General features: G+C 49.0%; 1 protein-coding gene across 1 annotated transcript in view; it reads right to left on the reverse strand.

The window, feature by feature from the left end:
* The window catches only part of LOC144117738 (uncharacterized), a 102,109-nt gene that overhangs the window by 79,732 nt on the left and 4,115 nt on the right, over positions 1-18,262 (reverse strand). Inside the window, exons 2-4 of the mRNA XM_077651250.1 lie at positions 16,250-16,389; positions 15,058-15,272; positions 14,645-14,977 (exon numbers count right to left, since the gene is read on the reverse strand). Coding sequence (XP_077507376.1) covers positions 14,645-14,977; positions 15,058-15,272; positions 16,250-16,389 — 688 coding nt within the window. The remainder of the gene's footprint in view (positions 1-14,644; positions 14,978-15,057; positions 15,273-16,249; positions 16,390-18,262) is intronic.

Genomic DNA, 18,262 nt, shown 5'->3' on the forward strand with positions numbered 1-18,262 from the left:
ATGAAGAGTGTGTCTGCCAATTGGACGCTTGATCAGCCACCAGTTTCCCTAGCTAGGTGCCTAGGGAATATCCACTGTATTTAAGCCGCGATTTTGCTGGTTTCACGGCACTTCATCTCTGACTTTTGGTCTCCCTGCTTCTCTTGTAAATATGTAAATAAACCTTCAAGTTTACCAACCCTCCTGAAGGCTTCCCTCCGTCGTCTGCAGAGTTCATCGTCATGCGGTGAAGACCTCGGTCCCGATAACCAAGCATATCAACTGGTGGCAGCGGTTGGGATGGTCTGTGCCTGGTCCTGACTCTGGTATGGTAAGTGCGCGGTCTTTCTCTTGGAGCATTGCCAGGTTTTACAACTTTGGAAGATTGTTAGCCTAGGTAATCGAAGGTTGGTATAAGAGCAGCCGGGGCTCCTCTGACCACGTGAGTAGAGACTTGCCGTTGCTTAAATAGTCATGGACTGGAAGAAGCTGCGCAAACCAGACCTAGTTCTCGTATGCGGGGAATTGGGCATTGATTGTGGGTCGATCCGTAGAAAACCTGAATTGATTAGGGCAATTGAGGATTCCGGTGCGGACGAGGAGGAGATAGTAGAATGTTGGCAGCTAATTAAGGAGGAGTTGGAGAAGGAAAGGGAACAAAAGAAGCGAGAGGATGAAGAAAAAAGGAAGCGCGAAGAGCACGAAAGAAAGCGCGAAGAGCACGAAAGGGAGCACGAAAGGAAGCGCGAAGAGCAGGAAAGGGAGCACGAAAGGAAGCGCGAAGAGCACGAGAGGAAGCGCAAAGAGCATGAAAGAGAGATCGAGAAAAAACGGCTCGATCTACAGATAGCTCAGGCTGCACAGGCAGAACGCACTAGGCTAGAGGTGCCGAACACAGTGGCACGCGAGGCAGCATCAAAAATAAAAATAAAGGACCTCTTGCAACCGTACAAACTTGGAGAGGACATAGGACTCTTTCTCGTGAACTTTGAGCGGGCATGTGAAAGTTGCGAGTTCCCGACCGAGTCTTGGCCGCAGAAACTTCTGACCATTCTTCCATGTGAGGCGGCCCAAGTACTCGCTCGTCTGGCAAAAGAAGAGGCGGCAGACTATACTAAAGTAAAGGCAGCACTCCTAAAAAAGTATCGCCTGTCCGCAGAGGCCTTTCGGCGCCGCTTCAGGGAAGCCAGAAAACAGCCTAACCAGTCATTTCCGGATTTTGCGTATAACCTTAAGGCAGACCTGAAGGAATCGCTAAAGGGAGAGCAGGCTTACGGAACTCACGATAAAGTAATAGAGGTGATCTGCCTGGAGCAGTTTTTTGGCTCTTTGAGGGAAGAAATGCGCGTGTGGGTGCAGGACAGGCCGGGAAATATAACCCTAGAAAGTGCAGCAGAGCTGGCCGAAGAGTTCCATGCCAAGCGCGTAGCAGAGGGTGCGCGTGCCCCCGTAAGCCCCAAAGTAGAAAAAAAAATTCCACGGATCCAGACAGGAGGGGCAGCAAGCCGCAACTGGGAGCGGAACGAGGGCCACAAAGCAGAATCAAGCAACCACACAAAAGGGGGCGACCGAAAAAGAGAGGGATAAGGCTTTTGAAGCCAGAAAGAAACCAGTGTGTTTCCGTTGTCACGAGCCCGGTCACTTCTCCCACGCTTGCAGGAAGCAGGAAATCGTTCTCTCCTTGGTGAAGGCGGGCGATGAGAACATGCGCCTGCTAGAGCCATACCTGAAAGACATGCAGGTTAATGGAAAACCGTGCCGGGTTCTGAGGGACTCCGCGGCCACCATGGACGTAATCCACCCCACGTACGTGAACGCAGCTGATTTTACTGGGTAATGTGCATGGATTAGGCAGGTGGCCGAAGAGAATAGCGCATGCTTGCCGATCGCACGAGTTAGAATAGAGGGCCCGTTTGGCGTTCTGGAAACGGAGGCAGCGGTATCACGGAATCTGCCGGAAAAATTTCCTTACCTCTTTTCAAATCGGTCGGAGCAGATTCTCCAGGAAGAGGGTCGTAGTTTCGGCGATCGAACCGTCCAGGCGCTCACTCGTGCAAAGGCTTGCGAGATTGCAGCCGAAGTAAATCGTAGGAAGAACGAAGGCTTTCCCACGACGGGTCAGGCAGGGGCAAACCCAAGAGGCGATGCTTCTGAGACGAGCGGAGAGGCTCGCGACAGGAACAGATGCGACGCCGAGTGCAAGGAACCAGTCTCTGAGCCGCAGGGCGACTCAGTGGGGGTCGGGTCAAATGTCGTGCAGCCACGCCTGGAACCCTTTTTGGATATGGCCAAAGTCGATAGAGACATGATTGCAGCCGAGCAGGCGGCGGACGTTACACTTCGAGATTTATCCAGCCGGACAAGTGAAGAAAGTGTAGCAACGAAAAACATTACGATCCGTAACCGTTTCGGGGTGTTGTATCGATATTACAAGGACTCAAGGGGGTCCAGTTTGATCAGCTCGTGGTGCCGCAGAAATACCACGCAGGCATCCTTAAATTGTGCCATGGTGGGGGTTGGTCTTGCCACCTTGGAGTGAAGAAAACTAAAGCTAGGCTTCTACAGGAGTTTTATTGGCCTGGCTGCTTCAGGGATGTCGAGCAGTTTGTAAAGTCCTGCGACACCTGTCAGCGTGTCGGAAAGCCAGGGGATTTGAGGAAGGCTCCGATGAAGCTAGTGCCCGTGATTAGCGAACCCTTCCGTCGTTTGGTGGTGGACGTAGTCGGTCCTCTACCAGTGACTCAGTCGGGCTACCGCTACATACTAACTATGATCTGTCCGGCGACCAAGTTCCCCGAGGCAGTTCCGCTCAAGGAGGTGAACTCGGTGGGCATTGTGATCAGGGAAGCGTCTTCACGAGCGCACTGACTACTACCTTCCTGGAAAAATGTGGAATACGCATAGTTCATAGCTCGGTCAGACACCCTCAGAGTAACAGCGTCGAAGCGTGGCATTCGGTTTTGAAGCGCGTGCTAAGAGCTATGTGCTATGAGCATCATAAGGACTGGGAAGCTTGCCTGCCAGCAACGATGTTCGCTCTCCGCTTGGTGCCGCATGAGGCCGCGGGCTTCAGTCCGGCGGAGCTGGTGTACGGGCGATCGCTGAGATCCCCCCTTCGGATGTTAAGAGAGGCCTGGGAGGGAACCGGCGACGACCCTACCGTGGTGGAGTATGTGCTGAGCTTGCTTGATCGGCTTCCCTCGTGTCAGGAGATGGTAGCGAATAACATAAAGTCCGCTCAGCAAATAGCAAAGCGGTACTATGACCGAAATGAGCGCCAGCGTACGTTTGCTGTAGGTGACAAAGTGTTGATTTTAGCTACTTCACGGGCAAACAAACTCGCTGTTCAGTGGGAAGGGCCTGCCGAAGTAGTTGAAAAGCTATCCGACGTTAACTATGTGGTTAGGATGGCAGGTCGGAGAAAGGAAACGAGGGTTTATTACTCGAATCTCATGAAACCTTACAGGGAACGCGAAGCCATCGTCCACCTTGCACTAAATGTACCAGAAGAAGTGGAAACAGAAATTGTGTTTCCAGGGGGCGAGACCGAATCACAACCCTTCAAAAACCTGCTCGAGAGGATTCGGGCGGAGGAGAGCGTGAGTGCAGAGAAACGGGGGGACCTGCAGCGACTGCTGGGCGAGTTCCAGGCTGTTTTTTCGGACCAGCCAGAGAGAACGGATCTCATAGAACACGACATTGAGCTGACATAGGACGAAGCGATTCGCTCTAGGCCCTACCGAGTCTCTCCGCGGGAGAAGGAAATTTTAGCTTCTGAAATAGAACGGATGCTAGAGATGGGGATTATAGTTCCGTCAGACAGTGAATATACCTCTCCCCTCATGCTGGTGCAGGTGCCTGGCAAGGACCCGAGACCCTGCATTGATTACCGCCGGCTAAATGCTATAACACGCGACCAGCTGTACTCAATTCCTAATTTGGAGGAAAGAGTCGAGACGGTTGGCCGGGCCACCTATGTGTCAACCCTTGACTTAACGCGGGGATACTGGCAAGTGCCCCTGACAGAAAGAGCGAGCCGTTACGCGGCGTTTATCTCACCCATGGGTACCTTCCGACCGCTCGCGATGAGCTTTGGGCTAAAAAACGCCCCCTTTTGCTTTTCCCGCTTAATGGATCGTGTTCTCAGGGGGACGGAAGACTTTGCGCTTCCTTACCTCGACGACATAGCGGTTTTCTCGCACAGCTGGGAGGAACATTTGCGTCATTTGCGGGAAGTATTGACCCGGGTGCAGAACTCCGGCCTCACGATCAGGGCTGAGAAGTGCCAGATTGGAAAAGCTGAGGTAGAATACTTAGGGCATGCTATCGGAGGGGGAGCCCGAAGGCCGCTGGACGCAAACGTGCAAGCCATTCAGGAGTACCGCCGACCTGTGACTAAGACCGATATACGAGCATTCCTAGGTCTAACCGGATATTATCAGAACTATATCCCCAGCTACTCGGAAATCGCTAGTCCGCTGACGGACAGTCTAAGAAAGGCAGAGCCAGTTCGGGTGATTTGGGACGATGCTAAGGAGAGGTCGTTTAGGGCCTTAAAGGTGGCATTAATGGGGCAACCTGTGCTAAGAGCCCCCGCGTATGACCACCCCTTCATCCTTCAGTGCGATGCTAGCGACAGGGGCATGGGAGCAGTGTTAAGCCAGCACGACGATCTCGGAGCAGAGCATCCGGTTTTGTTTGTGAGCCGAAAATTGACCGCAAGGGAGCAGGCTTACAGCGCGTCTGAAAAAGAATGTGCTTGTTTGGTCTGGGCCACCCAGAGACTGAGGTGCTACCTGGCAGGTTCGAGATTCACCATAGAAACTGATCACTGCCCCTTAACCTGGCTTAGAAATATGTCGCCAAAGAATGGGAGACTTTTGCGCTGGAGTCTAGCGCTTCAAGAGCACAACTTTGAGATCCGCTACCGGCAAAGGCGGGAAAACGGGAATGACGACGGTCTCAGTCGTAGCTTTTCTGCATAATCTGGCGTAAAATGCCCTAATGCTCGAGAAAAGCTACCGTCTATCATTTTTTGTTTTTGTTTTGTATTTTTTTCTCCTGCTTCTCCGTACCTACCTCATTGGCGAAAAAAAAAGTTTCTTACCAAATTTCAGACGCATGTCTTTTGCGAAAAAAAAAGGAAAAACAAAGAGGAACTAGTTTTGGTTCAGCAGACTTCCGGGCGTGAGCTGTTGGCGAGGGTTTAGTCATCCAAAATTTGCAGCCATATTGCTCTGTATTAAAGACCTGGCAATGTTCTGAGGCTGGCCGCGTGCTGCCTAGCCGGAGGTAGGGGCTGAGCTCAGATCGGATCGCTAATGCTCCGTTGAGGACCCTTGCCAGCTGTGCAGGTCAAGTGGACTGACTACTACGAGGCCGACTGGGACTGTGACGCCCATTCGTGGTGCACCGACCAGCTGCAACCACTTCGTGGCGTCTTCTTGGCGGCGGACGGATTGTTGTGATCGGAGGCTCGACAGCGGGAACAGACGAGCCCGGCAGGCGCCATCGAACTATGTTTGACCAAAGGTGCTGTCGTCCTGAGAAGAGGATTAGGAACGGCTCCTGGCGACGGTGAGCTGTGACGACAGGCCTCTCATCCCTTCGTCCGGAGTATGGAATGCGGTATTTCTCCCGAAATGCGCCCTCACGTGGACCGGCAGAAAGACCCGAACAAAGGCGCCGGACCCGCCTCGCTCGCTTGCACTTGCGCGGCCAGACAAAGCGGGGGCGGACACGGCTGATTCATCTCACCCTCTGGAATGCCCGGGGCCGTCAGGACGCATCTTTCCACGGATGGAATTACCGCCTACAAAGCCAACGACCTTATGCACCTGGTCAACCGGTCGGAAACCGCATTCCAGGACCTCAAGGCGCCAGGATTCCTTATCACCTGTGCACGTGTTTGTGGGGGCGGAGCGGTCACGGGGTTAGGGAAGAGACTATGAAGAGTGTGTCTGCCAATTGGACGCTTGATCAGCCACCAGTTTCCCTAGCTAGGTGCCTAGGGAATATCCACTGTATTTAAGCCGCGATTTTGCTGGTTTCACGGCACTTCATCTCTGACTTTTGGTCTCGCTGCTTCTCTTGTAAATATGTAAATAAACCTTCAAGTTTACCAACCCTCCTGAAGGCTTCCCTCCGTCGTCTGCAGAGTTCATCGTCATGCGGTGAAGACCTCGGTCCCGATAACCAACCATATCAATGCCTGCTTTTCCTTCAGGAGGTAATTGTGGCATAGCAGCCACGCCCACTCAATGTGGTGAACCGTTGTTCTCTTACTTTGGAAATGTGTTTATCGTCTTCTGTGTTAGAGAAATGTAAACTGGAATCAACAGGTCTTCGTGGCCTTTTGTTTATTACTTTACACAGACTCTTCAAGTTCTTTTTAACTTAATAAGTGTTGCACGCCATACTTAATCAGCCTCCTAAATGCTACAGGTGTTATTACTTCAGTTACATATATAGCTTAGTAACTGAAACATTTGTGATAATCCCCTGCTAGTTGTATCAGCTGTTTGTACAATTTTAATTTAATGTTATCGAACATCGAAAGGAATGAATGGGCTCGGCATGTACAAGTGAATTTATGAACACAGTGTTTTGGTCACGTGCTAGTAGCAATGTTTTTGTAAAGAGCTTAAAAGTACAGGCCCGAAGAAACAACTGCTAACAAACTTACACAACTGGCTTTCACTGCAGAAGTTAAATCCAATAACTAAATTTTACGAGAAGCTTGCTCGAAGATAAAACCATTGAGCACAAGCTTTATCCTGTGTTTTCGTGTTACTCTTAATGCGAGTCCTTTCTCTCTTGCGATATTAAGGACTCATAGAGTACATGAAAAATAGAATAGAATAGAAGATATTTTAAACTCACGAGTGGAGCACTCTATTCAACACATTGTTCAAAACTCTCCATTAAGGACCGCAAAAACAAGCGACAGCAAGGAACAGATTTTAAGCATACGATAATACTTAAAAACTCCTAAAAGTAAAGAAAGAGCAAACTTTATTTGTCCGGTATGGAGCTGCCCACAGGCGGCTTCCTTGGGCACTGTTCACGATCTTTAACTTAAGGGATTCGGTGTTTGGACCACAGTGAATAGACAGTACACTTTTGTGAAGGGAATACTAGACAGCTATGTTTCAGGAATTTGGTACGACGGTCTTGTTTTCGATTTCTCGTTTTCCCGCCGTCTCCCTAACTCTGCTTTTATTCTTGCCTGTTGAGGCCATCCCTTCAAAATTCGTTCGGCTGGTGCGGGAGCCATGGTTCGTGTATTTTTTTTTTTTTGCAGAAGTGCCGTATACACGGCGCAGCCAGACCAAACGAGATTTTTTTTTTGTCGCCGCCACTGGTCTCCTTTCGTTTCTGCAGAGTAATTCGTACGCTGTGCCGTATCTGCGGCGTTGTGTGTACGCATAGCGCCGCGTTCTTGTCACGCAGGTATCCAGGAGAAAGGGTTGAAGACAGCGGTCCGATGTACTCTGTATTCAGCGTTTTTGCCCTCTTCCTTACAGTACTATTTCGTAACGACATGGACGGAACGGGGCTATGTATATCTCTCAATTAAGGTTCGATTGAGCTTTGTTCTTGATTGCAAAGCGCATTCGAACCTGATTAGTGTGATTAACGAACTAGCACCGTTACGCCTATATAGTTAGCAGTTCTAGTAGCGCTCTAAAAAAGAACAAAAGTGCAATATAGAAAAACGGACCGATGTCATCACCTCCTCGTCCTCCTGGATGCCGGCGTTGCGAGACAGTGGCGCCATGCAGACGCACGACGCCGCAGCCAAGGCACAACGTATCACCTTACTCGAAGGAAACGAAACGAGGCCCGTACCGGCGACGTGGCCTTTGTAATTACAAAGTGCAGTCGAACTTAAAAGCACTGGCCACTGCCGCGATAAAACCTCCCATTGCTAACCGAAAAAACGCCGTATATCTACTCCCGTCGTCTACCGTAAGTACTCCGTATTTTTTAGGTCGAAAAGGGTGAAAAGATACCCCAAATCTGCTCCCGTTTCCAACCGCAACTACTCTGTATTTTTGGGGGTGAAAATACACCCAAGATCTGCTCCCATTGGCAACTGAAAGTGTTCCACATTTTTTTTTTGTTTCGGTGAGCATTACCCAAAATCTAACGGAGTATATCGGACCTCGATCGGGGAGGTTGATAGAGGACAAGGCCGTTTACTCCAATCTGGGTTGTTTCGTGTTTAGTGTGTACGCCCACAAGCGGCGCGCTAAGATGAATGAGAATGTATTCGACGCGGATTACCTTGCTTGAGAAGGATGGGAGTCAGGTGATGCCTGTGGCTCCAAGCACGGAGGAAAGCAAATAAAATTCTGAAACAGAGAAGAGGAAGCGCAGTGCAGGGAAGATAACAGCCGCGGTGGCCCAGCGTTTGGCTGTAGAGTCGAAGGTCGTGGGTTTGATTCCGGCAGCGGCGACTGCATTTCGTTGGATGCGAAGTGCAAAAGATGCCAGTGTAGCGAGGTTTCGGTGCACTCATAAAGAATCTCAAATGGCCGAGATTATTCCAGAGGCCTTCACTACAACGTTTCTCATGATTCATAATCTCCAGTGTTTCTTTGGGGCGTAGAAAAACCCAGTAACCTATCCAGACATGGATTACAGAGTGTCGAAAACAGCCATTACAAACATGTTCATGTGTCTCCAGAGAAGCACCATGCTCCTTCGTGCTTTGCATAGACCAGCAGTTGCTTTCACATGTGCTACGTCATGTCGGCAAGTAGCTATTGTCATGGAATCCACGGATGGGAGTCACCTTTTTAGAGTACAAAAAAAAAAACAACTCCTTCAGGTTCGGAGTTAGTGCTGCCGCAGAGCAGTCTAGGTCGGGCGCATTTTTAGCAGAATGTATGTGTGCTTTTACGCACAGCACGCCACAGCATAAATCATACACGTTCGTGGAGCTGCTCAAAAATATTGGATCTGGTGTTCGAGCCGTTACTTGCTTGTCTTCGTTCGACACAGAGCAGTTCTCCATTACAGCAAGTAATAGTGGAGATTATTAGTCACTTTACAAAGTTTGTGCCACTTGGACGCGTTGCCTATTCCAAAATCGGCGAGTGCAAGAGAGCGCGGCGCTCCCTCAGCCACCGCCATATTACAATGCTCCGTGGGATGTCACAAACCGGCGCATATACCGCCGCATCGTCTGCAATATCGGCTACGATATGCGCCTGCCAAACTTCAGTACACGCGATCTAGTGTGAGCATTGTAGCACGCACAAGTAGCAAAATGAAGTAAGCATGATTGAGTATGGCCACTTTTGATGTTGCACCTAAAGGCTGATCATCTTTGCTTTGTTTCCAAACTTTACATTGTATTCTGCCTTTCGCAACTTAAAATCTGAAAGAACGTGAAGTCAAACAAGTTTCCCTGCGCTAGCTAGGATTCCAGAAACTGCCATGAAAAGAAACAAGTTGCCCGCAGAGAGAGACTAGCCATTGCGCAAGTCTGAATTTATGGGCTACCTGTGCCTCGGCCACGGGCTGCGAGACGAAGATGTACGCACTCCATAGATGTCACGGAGAACTGCCGAGCACCCACTGCGAAATAAGTTTACGTCAAACAGAGAGACGATTTACATCTTCCAGCTTCTTAAGCCATTCTTTTCGGCGGACAGCCAGTCTATATGCGAAAGAAAAAAAAAGGCAAAGAAACCATGCAACCACACTCAAAAGTAGTGCAGCTGCGAGTATGGCCTTCGGGCGCAACGCACCTGCGTCAGGAGCGGAAGTATATTGGTTATAGGAGATCGTCGTGTCTTCCGGGAGGCTGTTGCGTTTGCAGCCATACCTACGAGTGTGAGTACAGTCGCCAGCGAAAGTTTACGGGATGCGTATGGTCTGGAACAAATTTATTGTAACGCTGCCCGGAGACCGAGTGGCCTGGTATTGAGATTAGCGGGTGGAGCATGCACGTGCTCTTATGCTTGCGGGGTTTTCAGAGATTGGCTCGCGAAATTGCGTCGAATAACTTTTTTTTTTTTTGCTGCGCGCCCACACCCCGTAAACGTTTGCTGACGACTGTGTACTCATTGCATGCAGTCTTTAGAGGCCTCAAAAGCTCGGTCTCTGGACAAAATGACTGCTTCCATTTTACACACACGCGCTTGTAAGCGCTCGCTCGTCTGTGCCTCTTTCGCGGGGTAAACAAGACACGAGTACAATGGTTTAAGTGCCACTAAAGCGTGTTGCAAAGAAGCTTAGATGCCCCGCCGTGGATCACTAACGCAGCTCAAATAGGACTGGACTTGCTGCAGGCAGCAGACAAGAAGCATGCTACTGGCTTTGCTCCTGGACGCACAATGCAACGCACTTAGCGCGAAACGTTCACATTTTTCTTACGGATATCCCGAGAAAAACGAACTGACAAATGCATCTTGTTAATGAATTGCTGGCTAATCTCACTCTCGTTCTAGGGCTCGAAATACGGCAGACGGTAAATGAAACATTTGTCCAAAACTGGCGACAGCGTGTCGCTGATGAAGACCGTTTTACGAGGCAACAAACCGAGGAGGATGCAAACTATATCAGCTGGAACGTATCCCACGTTATATGTGCGGAGAACAGGGCTTCCGCTCCGTCGAAACACCTTCCGTTCTTGCTTCCGAATGGAAAGCAGGTAAGAAAAGAAACCGCGCTCTCGCGGAGCCCGGAAAACGAGGAAACTAAGGACAGCAAGAGTCCGGACCGTGCGCGCGTAAGGTACCTCTCTAGCACTTTTTTCCGGAAGACGAAGGAGGGAGGGAAAATAGAAGAAAAAACACGTAGCGGAAAAGCACGCGGGACCCGCGCAAAACAAGACGGAGAGGAGGAGGCCCTCAGACAGACAAAAGAAACACCGGGCAAGTGGTGCGCGCGCCGAAAGACGGAGGACATCAATTTCTCGGGACGGGCCTGAAAGAAACAAGTTGATGCATGACTCGGCCCTGAGTGATCAATAACGAGAGCGGCCGTGAGCGATGGCCGCTCCGCCGCAGAGCGAATCTCTTGGCAGCTTCCGGATATATGCTGCCGCCGCCGGCGCTGCCAGGGAGCGTGCGGGCGCGCGGATGCGAGGCAGCGCCCCGGCGGGATGAATGAGCGCCGCCTCCGGTCACGCACGCGCAGCGCGCCGGCGAAAACGGATGCCTCGCGCGGCCGGGACCGACTGGCGAGGCGCGCCCCACAGGCCTCCTCAGACGCCGCTAAGCGTGGGACTCGCCAGGGGAACGCTCACGCCGAACACGCCCGGCAGATGCCGGCGAAGAGAGGATCGTCACGTCACATCGCGAGCGGAGACTGCCAGAAATACCTCCGCCGAGAGAATTTCAGACTGATTTCCAGGCGTGTGCTCCCAATGACCTCCCTGAACACTGAGAAGGCCCTTTGAAGAAATTTCAAGAATTATTCGCGGAGATTTCCAGGCAAACATCCATACTGGCGCATCTAGCGGTGGTTGCTGCATTATGTCCCCAGGCCGGCAGCTTTGTAAATATGTAAATACTTATTTGCTCAGTGTATTTATCGATTGTGTACGGCATGTTGTTTGCATTCCTCTTTATCGTGACCTGTAGAAGATATGCTTGCCTCGCTTTTCTTCCCACGTGTTTCATGGCATAGCTATGTTTTTGCATTGCTCTCTTTTTAGCGTACCACTGAGTTTAGTATAACCAGAGTCCTTCAATTTTTTTTTTTCCTTTTGCCTCCGCGGTGGCTCAGTGGTTATGGCGCTCGGCTGCCGGCCCGAAAGACGCGGGTTCGATCCCGGCCGCGGCGGTCGAATTTCGATGGAGGCGAAATTCTAGAGGCCCGTGTGCTGTGCGATGTCAGTGCACGTAGAAGAACCCCAGGTGGTCGAAATTTCCGGAGCCCTTCACTACGGCGTCCCTCATAGCCCGAGTCGCTTTGGGACGTTAAACACCCATAAACCTTCAATGCTTTTTTTGGTCACGAAACTTCCGCCTCAGTTTCATATAGGGTCAGCACTGGCCGCTAGAGGCGCCGCTGGGCACTTAAGGGCACCGAGCCGCGGCGGAGCCGCCTGCCCGGCCCAGGCGGCTTTACATCACGGGAGGTATTTGCACCCAATTTGTCGAAAATTTCAGCGACAGTCGGTTTAGCTTTCCTTCCAGTCTAGTCTAACAACAATATGACGACCTTCCATCAGAGAGCCGCAGTGAAGGAAATGATGACGCAACGACGTGCAGATACTTCTCTGAAGCGGACGATTTGTGTGGCACTGCGCAGCTTCTTGTTTATTCTGAACTGCCCCTGTTAGATTTTTAAACGTGATGCGGCGCACTAACGCCTAGCAGACGATGTTGCCAGAAGAAAGCGATACGCGCTACGAGGACAGTTGCTTGTCTGCTGTCTTCGCATCGTTGTTTTCGATCTCAAATCTTGAAGCGCGTAAGCGCTAGCTTGCAGTTGGCGAACTATGAGCAGAAACATGACCGCAGTCCCCATTCAACACCTCCTAACTGTGGTCTGACAGCTCACGCGTGAGTCCGCTTTCAAGAGGCGTATATGTAGCCGGCAGTGGAAGCGCAGTGGCGGACAGAGCGTTTGGGCTAGTCGATGCGTGCGGACGGGAGCGTGCATCAGGCAAGGATGCGATCGGCTAGCGATCGGGACTCTGATCAGGACCAACCATGTCAACCCTCGTTACACCGTGGCCCCGCGAGGAGCCAACGTCAGGCTCTGGTCCCAACGTCCTCGACACTGAATCAGCCCCGCAACGACCTACCTGCAGCCCTACCCTCCTTCGAGTAGCAGATCGCCATCCCTGCAGCTAGGCACCCGCTTCCCCTCTTTATTGACCTCTCTTTTGTTTTCCTCCATACATACGTCTCTTTCAATTATTTTGCGAGCTAACGCCTTTTAAGTCCTTATTGTTGTTGTCACTAGTTCTGTAGTTGTTACCATTGAAGGACTCTGTTATTACTCTGATGTCTCATACCCCAAACTGTTACATTTAACTCGTCTGCATTTGTTCAGTTGCGTATTCGTTAGTGCCCCATCTTCTGTAACTTGGGCTCCTTTTTAAGCTGCTGTAACAGTGCACTGTTATTAGCAGGCATCTGTGTTACTAACTGCGTACATCTCATGCGTACGGTCAGCGGCTCATCAGTCGTGGACCATATCTCTGATCTGTGTGTCTGAACTTAATTTTTCTTGGATGCTAAGAGGAGCTGTTGGTAGTTCTCCCACCCCAGAATTCTATATGATTGCCTCAGTAGGCGTATTAGCCTAATTAATTTGCAAATTCCTAGGTGGCAATTTGCCACTGACCCAGCCTATTTTTAATGCTCCTCACAATGCAGTTCACAAACTGTATTTTATTTATAATGCTCACACCATCAAAAATCTATCAAGAATTACAAACAATATCTACATAGTTTTGCACCATCGGATCCAGTCTGCAAAAAAAAAAGAAAAAGAAATAGCGCCTATACACAGTAGGCATAAGAAAACTAAATATGATTAACTAATGAAACGCAATAACAAGTCGGTGTTAACAGAGAGGCGTGTTTAATATGTAAAGAGAGGAAAATATGATTATACAGCTGTCATCAGGCATTCATCATCAACATTCTTCATCAACCTCCAACGGGTCTTGACCAAACTTTCCAACCAATACATAACGAAACCCAGATAACAGGAGGTTCTCCACAAGTGAAAGAGTGCTGATAAGGTTATTCGAAGAGCCTTACGTGTGGGCTTGCTGAGAAAACACACCTGCCTCTGTTTTGGAAGCTCTTCTATGTGCTTGCAGCAGCTATCAAGCCATGCAACATTCTCTTTCAAAATCTGGAAGATAAACATGTGTAAGCTCAATAATAAAACAAGAGAAACATTCCCCACAAAACATTGGCATACGTATATCTTACAGCAATGTGTTCAGCTTCAGTGTACTGGACGTGCTCTGGCCTTCGAGAATTCAAAGCGTCAATAAGGCTGTTCCTTCTCCTAGTGAAATCTGATGTCACTGTAGACCCATGCAGCTTCTTGCAGGCGTCATGCTTGCTGTAAAATTCCATAGCTGTGGCAGTGGACGCACTGAACAGCTGGAAAGGAAAAAAACTCGCCCAGGTTACATGTCCAGCATTGCTCAGAGACAAACAGTAATTCGATATATTCATCCATATGTGCATGAAGAATGTTTCACCCGAACCGCAAGTTTCACACTCATTTTCTGGAAGGCATTTGGGTGTACATGGGCTTTTGTGAGCTTTGGGACAGCACGGAGTCCAGCCTGTTGCTCCTCGTACTCCAAGAGTTCCTTATAATAATGATGGTATACTTCTGGTAATTGCGGTACCTATGAAGTGAGAAAAGAGTTCCTGGTGAAAAAATAATTTGTGCACGCCTATACGGCGCAAATAATAATGTTCCCCATACCAGAAACTTTCCGACTTTCTGCAAATTATTTCTGATGCACTTTATTATGTGGGGTGGATCAATGATGCAGTGTATATCCTTTGATGAGTCACAAGTGTTCTGGAATGATGTTGACGGGTGTTCCATTCCACCATTTATGCCTACAAGAAGCACATACGTTTTATGAGGGAATCATGTTTCACAGTAATATTTAACAAGCTGTCTTACAAGTGAAATTAATGTGATGCCTGATAATTACCCAGGGACCTCAAGGCGGATCGATTGCTTGTTGAGTTGTCACATGTGACTGCATCAACAACGACACCAGAATTCAACAGGTGTGCAATGCACTCAAGAAGTAGTTTTGCAATGACAGAGCCAGGAGAAGCACTAGAGGCACATAATGTTCCAACTGTTTTTGACCATCCACCAAGAAAAGGTCGAAACAGAAACACCAACACATGGTCAGCATCTTTTTCTTGATCCCCTGGCCGGGTGTGCTCCCCTAAGTTCACTTTCCCCAAAACTTTCATGTCAGATTCTCTACCATGTAGGCTCTTTTGTACACTCATCTCGTCGAACATGAGTACACCTGCAGAGAAAAATGTTTTTATAGAAGCCTACTTGAGTAAGGCACATGCAGAGCATAAAATGTGAAAAATAACGCCAAACCTCGTTGTTCTCTCTCGGGGACTTCTTGCAGTGTCTCTTTCAGCAGAGTGAACAAGCTAGCATCAAACCCAAAGTCTGCCTTTAAGTTCTTCATATATGAGTAGAGGGTGCGTGGGTTGGGCAAAGGCAGAAATCCGTCTTCATGAAGGAAAGTATAGGCCGCAGTTGAATCAATTTTCAACAGTAGACAGTCACAAAGCCATTCCTTCTTATACCTATTGGGGAAAGGTTGCAGAGCGTTTTGCATTCATGATCATACCATCAAATGTATTTACGTGCAAGATGCAAATGCATTAAGGAAATCAAGCAGAGAGGCCAAACGCGTGCCTATGCCACGACATGTGCCCTTTACAAGCCACTATAACAAGCAGGTGCCCACCACCAAAGTCAAAGTAGAGAATTTTCAATCTTACACAGAAAGGCTGCAAAATTATTTCGCATTCATTGGCATGCTGTGAACTCAGACGCCTAGAAATTTTGCCCGGTGCAATACACAATGCAATCACATAAAGACAACCAGATGGGTGACAGGCAAACATGCCAATTAAACTCCAGAATGCTTCAGTGCACGCGTTGAAGGAAATGTAGCACGTATGTTTGACCTGTGCATCATAGAACTGACTGCAAAGCACCAAAGCTTTTTATGTCTCACGTCATTCAGCTACATTGAGGGTTTTGCAAGCATGGTTGTAACATATGCCAGCACATGCACACAAGCCATTTTGGACTGGCAATCTAGAGAAGGAAACCACAGTACACAGGAAACTTGTCAGCATTCCTTAATTTTGCAAATGTATCGCCAAGAATTCATTATTTTCTTTAACTACAAAAGCCATTCTTGGTGTATTCGAAAGTGCATACTATATAGGATAACAAGGAGGCTAACAGGATGTGGACACGTGAATACAAACAACTGCCTCAGTCTGCAGCATCAGTTATTTAGCAGACTGCATGTGTGTTCTGGTGACATTCACTGTTATGGTCAATGATGAACGCAGTTATCAATACAAAAAATGTCATTTCACATTGAAAGAAGATACATTTCCCTAGCTCGACTGAAATCTGACAGGTCGCAGATTGAAATAATATAGATTATGCGTATTATTCCTTCTATGACCAAATAGTAACACAAACTAGTAAAAAGCAGGAGACTCCTTCGATATTTAATGCACAGAGCGCATTTGACACTTACCGAACAGCTCTCGCAGACTTTGCGTTTGCCTTCATCGCGTTCTGATGAAACACCAACTTTCCGCGTTCCGAGAGCTTCCCAACGCTCTGGTGAAGCCTCTGGAGCCTTTTAACCTCGACTTTCAAAGTCGCCACCTTTTTCTGGCAGTGCGACAGAAAATAAGGCTACAAACAATGCTTACCGTCAATGTCGTTACCCGCGAGCGCAGGATCAGTCGCAGACAAGCACGCTTCGGCCGCATCTTGAATCGGCAGGCTGGAACACGATAACTCGCGACGTCATTTGACCTGTTTCCGAGCTACTGGCGACCGCCTAACGTGGTTCGGACTTTGTGAAATAGCCTGGAAGGCCTTCAAAAATCCTTGGGATAGCGTCAGGGCGGAGCGCCGGCCTCCCCCGCTGCAATGATAACCGCGTCTCCGTTCCCAGCGAATTCCTCGACACGAATGATGTCCGCAGCGTGAAACTGCTTTTCTCAAACACGCGCATATTTAGAATCAAAACTGAAGTCACGAGTTTCTTCCCGAGGTATTGCACGCTTACATTTTTCCAACAGCTCCTTGTCAGCGAAACAACGAGATCTTCTCTGTCACGCCTTTGTAGCCGGAACGGCACCCTCGTACGCAACAAGTGTTCGGCATGGTGCCACGCACACTTGTTACATGATGTCAACGCGCAACACAACAGCAGACGTCGAAATTCGCACTGAAATTGCCTGCGGCGACGCTTCCAGACCGGTCGCGACAGTGCTGAGTTCGCCGAACAATGCCCTTCAGTGCCCGGTGGCGCCGCGGCGCGGCAGGCGCGGGCGGTATATGAACCTCTCCCATAGCGTGACGGAGGAGTTTCGTGACCAGAAAAAGCATTGAAAGACTCTGGTATAACTTGTAAAGCGCGAGCTCTGGGCGGAACGGACTCCGGGCAAGTTGGTTGCGCTAGCAGCACGATGTGACAGACAAAAATGCGAAGGGAGGATTTAAGGAGGGGGAAGGGGGCGGGGATGGGATGGGAAGCGATCGCTTTCCCAGAGCGAAATCTTCCATGGGAAAGCCATGTTCGCCTTACATTTTGCATTCACGAAGGGAGTTCAAGAAAAGCACTGTGCAAATCGGACTGGTTCCGTTGCTCTCTTGACAAAAGTTCCCATAAACCCGCATCTGAAGATTACATGTCTCTCCTTTCGAAACCTGTCAGTTGATGGTGAATTGGTGAATTGATAGATAATGGATAATGAATTGACAGAAAATGGTAAATTTATAGATAACACCGTGAAGTTTTACGGATTATTTAAATAAATATAAAGAAATAAAAATTTAGCATAGTGGCCATTGCCACCACACCATTTCAGAAGGGACGCTCCCGTCCGTCCGTCCGTCCGTCCATCCGTCCATCCATCCATCCATCCATCCATCCATCCATCCATCCATCCATCCATCCATCCATCCATCCATCCATCCATCCATCCATCCATCCATCCATCCATCCATCCATCCATCCATCCATCCATCCATCCATCCATCCATCCATCCATTGGAGCGCGCTCCACCTCCACACATAGCTTACTATATTTGCTCGATTCTGACACGCCCTTCGAAACTATTTTCGAAAACTTTTTCGAAAATATTTTTATGAAACTGAACACGACTTCAAATGGCGACGGTGGCATTAAGAGACTTTTCTTGCTCCTTACGCGAGTGATGACAGAGAACTGCTAGGTTGCAGGACTGCGCCACAGATGGTCGACGTTAATTAATTCCGGAAGTTGCCTGAAGTATTACGCAAGGCTAGTTGAGCCTTTAATTTACAACCTCAATCTCAGCCTCGTGGTCTGTTCAGGCCTGTTAACCACGGCAGGCTCGAACAATGAAAAAGAAATTAGCAGGAGAATGTGAATGAGTTGGAGTTTATTTGCTAGCCACTTTCTTATTGTGAGAGGCTAAAGCCAAAGTTGCAAATGAGACTAAGGATAGTGCAGGAAATAACTACGAAATGTAGAATGATAGGTATGACGTT

This window comes from Amblyomma americanum, chromosome 1, assembly GCF_052857255.1.
Source record: "Amblyomma americanum isolate KBUSLIRL-KWMA chromosome 1, ASM5285725v1, whole genome shotgun sequence".
Classification (NCBI taxonomy): Eukaryota; Metazoa; Arthropoda; class Arachnida; order Ixodida; family Ixodidae; genus Amblyomma; species Amblyomma americanum.